The sequence below is a fragment of the Montipora capricornis genome, chromosome 8 (assembly GCF_036669925.1).
Source record: "Montipora capricornis isolate CH-2021 chromosome 8, ASM3666992v2, whole genome shotgun sequence".
NCBI classification, from domain to species: Eukaryota; Metazoa; Cnidaria; class Anthozoa; order Scleractinia; family Acroporidae; genus Montipora; species Montipora capricornis.
The window spans coordinates 49,825,535-49,835,534 of record NC_090890.1 but is presented as its reverse complement, the minus strand read 5'-3'; the positions used below and the strand labels follow the sequence as shown (position 1 = coordinate 49,835,534).

General features: G+C 37.8%; 1 protein-coding gene across 1 annotated transcript in view; it reads left to right on the top strand.

Annotated features, from left to right (window-relative positions):
* Window positions 1–5,708: 5,708 nt before the first annotated feature.
* Window positions 5,709–10,000, top strand: part of LOC138014094 (polycystin-1-like) — an 80,681-nt gene continuing 76,389 nt past the window's right edge. Inside the window, 2 exon segments of the mRNA XM_068861122.1 lie at window positions 5,709–5,923; window positions 6,044–6,092. Coding sequence (XP_068717223.1) covers window positions 5,876–5,923; window positions 6,044–6,092 — 97 coding nt within the window. The 5' untranslated portion in view covers window positions 5,709–5,875.

Below are 10,000 nucleotides of genomic sequence, written 5' to 3'. Positions count from 1 at the left end.
TGCAACAAATAAGCAAACCAAACAAGGAATTGCATGGATTTGCATGTTATATCAGTATATGCAATTGCATGGAGGACCCAAGGGCACATTGCGATTACATGTTTATCACATTAAGGGCAAAATTATTGAGGAAAGCCCGTTCAATGCCGCGACATTTAAATGACAATCAACTTAACTGACCAATCAGTTGAAACACTGCAAACACGCTTTCATTTACTTTATTACAGTTCAATTCAATAAATCGTTGCAATCAACAGAAATAGCGCTCAAAATGTAGTGACATTGACAATAATTATACAAAATCGACAAAGGATGGTTATTTTAAAATCAAACTGGAGTGCTTACCAGAAAGGTGGGGAGACTCCCTGTAACGAGAAGGAAAACAAGAAGGGATGTGTTGAATCAATAAGATGCAATGAAAGAATATATCCAAATTTGGGGAGCTAAGATGGCGCAGTGGTGAGAGCACTTGCCTCACACCAATTTGCCGGGTTTAATTCCAAGACACCGCGTCATAGGCGTCATCTGTGGAGGCTAAGTAACAGATCAAGACGCTTTCAGCCACATTATTCCCTGGGCCCCAGTTGCTGGAAGAATGGGTGGGATCAGGTAAACAACTGTCTCACTTAACTGAATGTACACCATAACATAATGTAATAATTATAATTTATCATGTTTGTTTCAATAACTATTAAAATTATACTTAATTATTATAATAATAATGGTTTTGATTGACACAAATATACATTAGTGAATAATTAACTTACTGCTTCTGTTTCTACAAGACCGATTCTGGGTCCATCAGCCATGATGCGGTAATCGCATGCCAAACCAAGCACACAGCCTCCAGCCAGGGCGTGGCCCTATTGAATTTTGAAGGAGTATCCGTTGCAAAATGTATTTTCTGTTTGTCATGCCCGGTTCCTTTAGAATTTAGTGTTATAAAATTTGCTTAGTCTTTGTTTGTGGTTGTGTGTGTGTGTGCGTGTGTGTGTTGCATGTTCTAGCAGTGCCTGTAATTAATCTTTTTTGGAAATGCTATGTAACGGTGTAAACAAATAAATCAATAAACAGGAAAAAAAAAAAGGGGCGTGGCCCTATGATGAAATGAAGAGCTGTAAATGATATTCTCCATATTAAGGATAGTTTTTCAAAACAAACTTAAAGGGGCAGTGTCACGTTATTTCAGTCAAACTTCAAAACACTAAAAGACGTCTTTGCATCAACGAAGACCAAAAAATAGTGCTGAAGTTTTCTTACCAATAACCATTGAAGTGCACTGAAGCTATTCTTTGTTGTTTGCAGCCAATTATGGAGAGGATGGAAAACTGGCCAGTTTTTTCAAGTTTGGAGATGATGTCTTCAGAAAGTCACCAAAAATTAAATATGAATAGCTGTAAATACATTTCATATCTTCTCAGTTGGTTGTCAGGAATGTTGTACTAAATTTAGATTTTTACCCAGTTTTGACCTAAAAACAGCAAATTTAGCATAACAGTGCCCCTTTAAGGAAGCTTGAAAGGGTTTTCAGCTGAGGGCACACATATAAAGCCACACATGCAATGCTTGAGTTGTGGAGTGACTGCAAATAAAAATGTGACCTAAAATCGGGAGAAGAGGAAATAAGTTTTGAGACAAGTAAGATTCGTTTCTTTGCATTCTTAGGGAAATTAAACTAAAAATTATCTAGCTGAATTTCATTTTCATCTTCTAACTGCATGTCATAAATAACTCAAGTCCTACTGGATTCTTTTTTTTCATACTACATATTTGGTAAGAGAATTTAATAAGGTTACCGAAGTAAAATAAAAAACTAGGTTTTGGCAAAACCTGAATTTTAGAGAGAATTTTAGCAGCGCCGTTCCATTACCATGGCAACAGTTTTGGGCTTAAAAAATTGCTTGACAATAGCATTAAACAAAAATATCAAAACATTTCTGGCTTAACTGCAAAATACCCTGCCACATCCAAGCCGTACCCCTGAAAAGGTTGGACACGAGGTTAGAAAGCCAATATTGAGAGTGGATACAAAGATACGCGCATACACAGTCGTTCCTGGTTGCCAGTATTTCCCCCTTTCTGAAGCGCCAAACAAAAAAAGACCGAAGGATATAATTGATGTATACGTAGTTCTCGTTCTTAAATTAATTAAGGTGATTTCCTAGTATTGCACTGCGCATCCTGTTCTGCGCATAACACAGCGTAGGCCACGTTCGTATTCAGGCATGGCTAAGAGGCTTTATGGTCAAATTCCACGGCTCAGCTCTGTTTTCTTTGTCTCACAAGTCTCAACGGATATTTCTAAACAAAACAATGTTTAAATTTAACCATAAAGACTCGTAGCCATGTGTGAATATTGATATATCAAAAGTGGCCAAAAAAAGCTCGCTAGAAAGGAGAATGGCCGTTTTCAGAGCACAGCAGTAAAGAGCAAAACAAGAAACTTTTTAGACTCTCGCAAAACAAAAAGTCGAGTGATAGCCTTAATGATGCTAATTAAAAGAACATTTCAGTCCGACAGTGAAAGTGAAACCGCGCTATTGGGGAGACGTGTTGTCGAGGGGTCGAGCTTGGTTTGCTTTCTGTTTTCTCCTAAACGAGGTTGGTGACCCATCTTTTTTTTGGCATAATTTTATTCTCTTACTCGTCCTCTTTGTGCTGTAAAAATTGTTAAAAAATTTACGTCAGAAAAAAAGTTACAGAAAAAAAAGGATTCGTAGCCATCATTCGTGGACACAAAATTGTCTTCTCGAGATCACGCATCCGCGGAATATTTGTAGTCAGTGCCTTCCCTAGACGTGTGCCTGTGCCATAAAACAAACATTAAATCATTCCTTTTAAACAATACAATTCACCTGTTTTGTTATTTCAAGAACTACGTCAAAGCTGTGCTTCCTGTTCCTGCAAAACGTATCCTGAACCGATGGAACAAACTAGTCCTTCATAGATGAAGTCGCAATGATTAAATGAGTAACTTGAGTAAGTTATATCTCGCAAACGAGCTTAGTGACCTATTTTTTTAATTGCAAATTTCGAGTCACCATAATGTAGGGAACAATCGAGAAAAGTTTAAAGAAAATCTTACGACAACTTCTATTACTAAGGAATCACCTTAATGCGTGAGAAATGGTCGTGTCGGCGTGAGAGCTTGAGATTGCATCGAAATGCGTGAGACTCAATCTCAATGCGTGAGACTTGAGAGCTCTGCGTAGCGCCGATTTGACTATAATCATTTCATATCCAGCAAGCCCGTGGTGTTCCCGGGGGTAGTATTGTCGTCTTAAACATCAATTTCTACACCGGTCAATTCCGGTCCAAAACGGCTTTTATCGGGCATTTTTTCTCAGCGCTGAAAAAGTGTTTATTGCTGACGCGTTCCTTGACCATATTAGGTACAGCAGGTATATCTGTGCATACGGCACCCGCGCCCGCAGTGCGCGTGGCAGTCAAAACTGTGTTATCCTGTCAATCATTTGCCCTTTCACCGGAAACAGCGCATTTCTGTGCGTAAATGACGTTGTCAATCTACCCTGTTAAAGGACGCCATTTAAGGACGTTTCGCGCCCATTGCAACTGCGCATTTTTTCGCGCATGTCACGCACATGCCATGCATCGAAGACCACGAAGGTAAACACGATGCTAAAGGTGCAAACATTTTCCACAAGAATGGAACGTGAAAGCATGCGGCATTATGGGATAGCTGTGGACTCAGGGCTTCTCGGAAATGTCACGCAATGGCGTGACAGTGAGAATAAACAATCGCTTTACTCTCTTGAATGCTGGGTGACCCCCATTTTTCTTTCCATAGATCACTTTCTTTCATGATTTGGCCATTTTAACAAAAAACAAAAAAAATCTGTACGTGAGAAATTACAAATATTTCGCCTTTTATGCTCTCGTGCTACCGAAGTTCTTAGACTAGTATGTGTCGTTTTTCATGGTCTATTTCACCTCAGAAAAAGACAGCAGCTGCAAAAGTGTGTTAAGTTATATTAGTTATGTTGAATTGAGTACGTTTACCTGATCTAAATTTCACTAATGTAGCTTTTTTATTGCTGACAGTTGTAAGCTAAGATCGTCTTAAAATAACGCAAGCTTCTAAAAGTGCACCTCATAATCTCGAAAACAGCACGGTGACCCCCCATTTTTTTGCCTTTTTGGCAAAAGTAGATCATTACCTTTCTTCGTGGCAAGTTTAAAAATATCTGTACGTAGGAACGTTTTGGGCGCGAACGTCCTGAAGTCTTTTTTCGCAAAGTAAACAAATAAATACATTATCAATACAGTTTTCACGTCTTCTTTCATTTCATTCGAAAATACTAGACTGAAATAGTTTGAAAAAGCACAAATAATAGCCGAAGCACAGTACTAGTATCTGATGTTCGCTCGCTGGCAACCCAGTTGCTACTATCTTTTAAATGGTTTTCTGGCCTTTTGATTGCGAACAATTGAGGTGACGTCGGACACAATTTTTCCCTCTCGTAGAATTCTGATTGGTCAATCTGAATTTCAGTTGCTCTCGCCGTATGCATGGATGAACTGATAGCCTGTGTCCGCTGTGTCCGGCGAGCTAATGAAAATACTGGGAAATTGATATGCGTAGTTCAGTTTTTAATAAATAATTAATTATATAAGCTCTTTGTGGTTGCAACCCGAGCACGTGCGCTGGACCGTGCGGCGAAGACGGGCAAGCGCGTCCTTACTAGTACAAAAGTTCATGACGGTCAGTCAACCCAACGATTTGTGTGCTGCTCCCGATAAAGAATTTCGGCAAAATTCAAACTTCTATAACTCCGCTGCAAAGTGACGGATTTGCGAAATTTAATAGTACCTTTCAACATACTAATATGCATCATTCATCCAACAGAAAATAAAAATATTACACAAGGAACAATGTCCAAATTTGGGCATTTGAAATCTCCTCATTCGCACTGAATTAAAAGGTCTGTTGCAGCTTGAAGAATTTTAGTGTACTTCACAAATATAATTTTCATATTTTTTAAGATGTTCGCCGTTCATCAAAATGCATCAAATTTTGACGTAGTTACGACGTTTCAAAGTCGGCGAAATTCCCATATATTTAGCGCAGTTTAAGACGTGTTCACTTCTGACAAACGTGAGTCGGTAGAAACCGCAAAAAAGTCTATTTCAATGCTATAACTCAGAGAATAAATTATTACCTTGTAAGTTCATTCTTCTATTAAGAATTCGTGACTGATTACCGAGACTGCTTTTAAGATTAAAAAAAGGTGTTAAACCTCATAAATTATGTATATTATCCAGTTTACAAAAACTTCTAAATTCAAGGGATGACTTTGATGTCACAGTCACAGGTTATTCATTCCATTGCAGTTTCCACCGACATTATACTACCAAGAGCAACAAATCTTTCCAAGAAAATGATAGTTTTATTCCGAACAACTCATAACAAAAGTAAACATGCTCCAATGTACACAGTCAATAAAGTTGAGAATTGAATAATAGATAAAGCTCTGCGAACTGCCCTGTGCTATTCTATAATTTTCAGTTCGAATTGTTCACAAAATTATTTCCTCTTTCAATATTTCTACACAAAATAATGAAAGTTCATTGAATTTGGCGCCTGCCAACCACCGAGAGAAAAACAAAAAACGATGCTTGATGAAGGCTTGAAAAGGCAGCTGTTGGATCGAGGAAAATACCATTAAATATTGATGACTTTTTAAACAAATGAATTGATTCGAACGGACATGTAGGAAAAATTCTCCTGCCTAATAAAAACACAGAGGAAGAAAGAACGTTAAAGGTTAAGTCTGCGAACTTTGCTATCAACTGTTTCCAGCGTGTTAACTTCTCGAAATTGAAAAAGCAAAAAATGTCCTTTTGAAGAAAGAAAATGTGTCTTGTATCTTGGGCAGTTTGTTTTACGTTATCTTTGCTAACGGTGAGTTTGCAACTGACTTTGTTGGATCATTGCATCTGTGAGTTTGCAGCATTTCAATTTACCTTAAAATGAACTTGGTTTCCTGACGGTGCTTTAATTCTTGATACCTTAATTTTGCAGTTTACAAAATCGTCGTTTGCTTGCAAGTATTCTGTGGAGCACGATTCGGGTAAGTTTCTATTCAGTGTACTCCGGCGTTTCAGCCGATAAAGGAAACAACGATGTTTGTTAAGAAGCTGTAGGGCTAGCTGTCGCTTACAACGTCCTCTTGGGGTTTGTGACTCCATTCCGAAGGATGCCTGTACCATAGCCCTGTAACACCCCAAACACACAATCAACGGAACTTAACGTAACAGCACTTGAAGCGTGAAGAAAATTAAGTGAAACATAAGCATGCAATTTAACTTAAGATATCACTAGTGTTAAAACGTTGAAACGAATTCCTGTTTTCGGGAACGAAATAAGATTATCTTCCTTCTAAAATGACAGCTGTGGAAGATCCAAGCGAATTAAATGGTAAAAGCATGTAGGGCTGTGTAGGTTATATACTCTATCAGAATTCAGATCGAGAAAGTGTCTGTCTAACAATATTCGCCCCCGTGGCGCTGTAGCCCATCTATTGTGCCAGGATTCTAAACTGATTACTAGGTTTTTGGCTGAGCAAAAGTGTTCGTCTGCCTTGATTAATAGTTTGCTCAGTATTATAACTTCAGGCTGCTGGCAGTTTATCTCATCGATCAAAAAACGGTAACATTTAATTTGGAAACTGGAGGCGTTATAAAATAATTGTGTGCTATCTTTATATAGGGTTTTAAAGGTTTAAACTATCAAGTGAGTTGAAAGAACATTAATACGAGAAGAAGGCACATAATTATACACTCAACGAATGAATGGGGTTAGTTTCTGGTACTGTGTCGAAGGGAGAGTAAAACAGGAAAATTGGGTTTCAAACCAACTCGTTTGATAAAGTTTGTCAGGCCGAATTGCCACCGCGAAAAGATAAATAGGGACCTTAAGATCTAAGACGTCGACGAAGGTTTTCATTGTTAGTTTGGAGGACTTGCTGCAAAGAATCATAACCAACTGAAGACCCTCTATGAAGGCAAAAAAGTTTAATTTTCCCTCTTTTGTTTTAATTTTATAGATGTAATATATACGAGAACTCTTTACATATGTTCGTAAAAGGCTTTATGAAAATATGTATAATTATATAAAAAATAATAAACATTTTTTCTTCTTGATCCGGACGCAGTACATGTTTCAAATGATTTTAGTTCAGTAGGTTTATCAAACTCTGGCAGGCCGAAATCTTCGCTTTTTGACGAATCACATCACAATACATTGACGCCAAGATTTTGTAATCATCGTTAGCTGCTTTGACTTCCCATGAGTTGATAGCATTATTTTTAATCCGTGAAAGGTATTCATAAAACTGCTTAGAGATACGAGTTTGATATTCGTTTTGAATTTGGTAAAAAATCATAAATATTTTCGTATTAACCATATCGGAGCTAAAATTGCTTATAAACCTGAATTAGCTCAGATAGATATTAGAAAAAAAAGATGATATGACTCAACCGACTATGTTATTTTAATGTTACTTTTTTTTTGGGGGGGGGGGGGGGGGAGAGGGGAGTACTAATTGGGATAACAGGACGACAAAGTGCTGAGTAAAATTCCTCTCCGAACTCATTAGCAACTTACTGACCTTGAGTCTCGAAAGAAAACTGAGCAAAAATGGAGGCTTAACATGACATTACTTTTTCTGAAGAAATGAATTTTAATCCAATTCCATCAATCGACAGACCGTTTCCAAGTCGATGTCACTAACAACAGCGAAGAGATACTGAAAACGTTTTCGAAATTAGGGTCTTCAGTGTTTGCACCTGTGATTCAAAATACATACTAGGCATAATTCATGTAAATTAAGCGACAACCATTAAAACTCTCTTTACTTTCGCAAAATATTCTTACTTTTAGCGTCAACTTAAATCATCTACTAGTGTGCAGTTTCAAGCTAACGTCTTCCAGAGATCGGTTCTATAATAGTTCCCGGCTTTCGCGAAATGACGAATAGAGATTTGCCACAGCGGCTTGCACGTATTTTTTCCGGCAAATGATTGATAAGACATGTGGCCGTATTCATTGATGACACAACACGGTGTAGGATGGCTCCAATGACGCAGTTGCCAGTTCCTTACATAAGATCTTAAAAGGCTTTATGAAAAAATATATAATTATATAAAAAAGAATAAACATTTTTCCTTCTTGATCCGGACGCATTACATGTTTCAAATGATTTTAGTTCAGTGGGTTTATCAAAACTCTGGCAGGCCGAAATCTTCGCTTTTTGACGAGTCACATCACGATATATTGACGCCAAGGATTTGTAATCATCGTTAGCTGCTTTGACTTCCCATGAGTTATAGCATTATTTTTAATCCGTAAAAGGTATTCATAAAAATGCTTAGACATACGAGTTTGATATTCGTTTTGAATTTGGTAAAAATCATAAATATTTTCGTGTTAACCATATCGGAGCTAAAATTGCTTATAAACCTGACTTAGCTCAGATAGATATTAGAAAAAAAAAATGATATGATTCAACCGACTATATTATTTTATTGCTTTTTTTTGGGGGGGGGGGGGGGGAATGGAAGAACTAATTGGGATAACAGGACGACAAAGTGCTGAGTAAAATTCCTCTCCGAACTCATCCGCAACTTACTGACCTTGAGTCTCGAAAGAAAACTGAGGAAATATGGAGGCTTAACATAACATTACTTTTTCTGAAGAAATGAATTTTAATCCAATTCCATCAATCGACAAACCGTTTCCAAGTCGATGTCACTAACAACAGCGATTCACCTGTGATTCAATATACATACTAGGCATAATTCATGTAAATTAAGCGACAACCATTAAAACTCTCTTTACTTTCGCAAAATATTCTTACTTTTAGCGTCAACTTGAATCATCTACTAGTGTGCAGTTTCAAGCTAACTTCTTCTTTCGCTTTCGCGAAATGACGAATAGAGATTTGCCACAGCGGCTTGCACGTATTTTTTCCGGCAACTGATTGATAAGACATGTGGCCGTATTCATTGATGACACAAAACGGTGTAGGATGGCTGCAATGACGCAGTTGCCAGCTCCTTCAAATAAAATTCGTACAAACACTTGCGCGCAATGTTTCTTTCAAATTTAACCGCAAGTTCTGGCAAGGAATCTCAGACTTTAAAATTGATGCAGTGGATAGCGAATTTGCGATTGTATTCTAATTTGCTTCCCTGCTCAAACGAATATAAAACATTTACCATGTAATAAGTCCGGGGGGGGGGGGGGGACTCCCATATGGAAGAGACGGGGATGCTCGTCGGAAATTTTGAATTTAATCCCTAAAGGAGACCATCTGGGCGTGGCGCAAGCTTTTGTAACCCCTGAAGGAGACTAATCTGGGCATGGCTTAAGGAAATCTTGACCCCTAAAAACAAGTTAAAAAGAAAATTTGTCTTCTGTTTCTCTTCGCGTAATTCTGTGTTTCTTTGCGGAACCCTAAACGAGACCTTGGCGGCTTAAAATATTGGCGCTTTGCCCGGAACACCCTAAGCGAAACCATAGTTGGGGTATGTCAATACGACCCTTATTATTTCTTTGCAAGCAAAAATACAGAAACTCTAGAAGGCAAAAAAATATATATATATATATAAGCGCCTACATACAAATGATACAATAAACGCACTAACTCTTCTGAATATTGTTTGAAACCATGTATATGAAAAACGGACTGATTTCATCATTGGGTCCGCATTGCTTTCTTTCTTAAATACAAGTTACCAGCCCTCTGCTAATGAAGCATTGTAACAAAATGCTATGCAACTGCCCAGACAATGAGCCGCATAACCCATGATAAATATGATTTACTTTGTTGTGTTATTATAAGGGACTTTAAGATCTACGAAGGGAACAAAAACGAAAACACCACCTCAAAATATAACTTTCCATAGTTGTAAGTCTTACGTGATTTTGCTCACCTCGTTCACTCAAGGCGCAGTTACACTGTGAAATGTTTCGTGC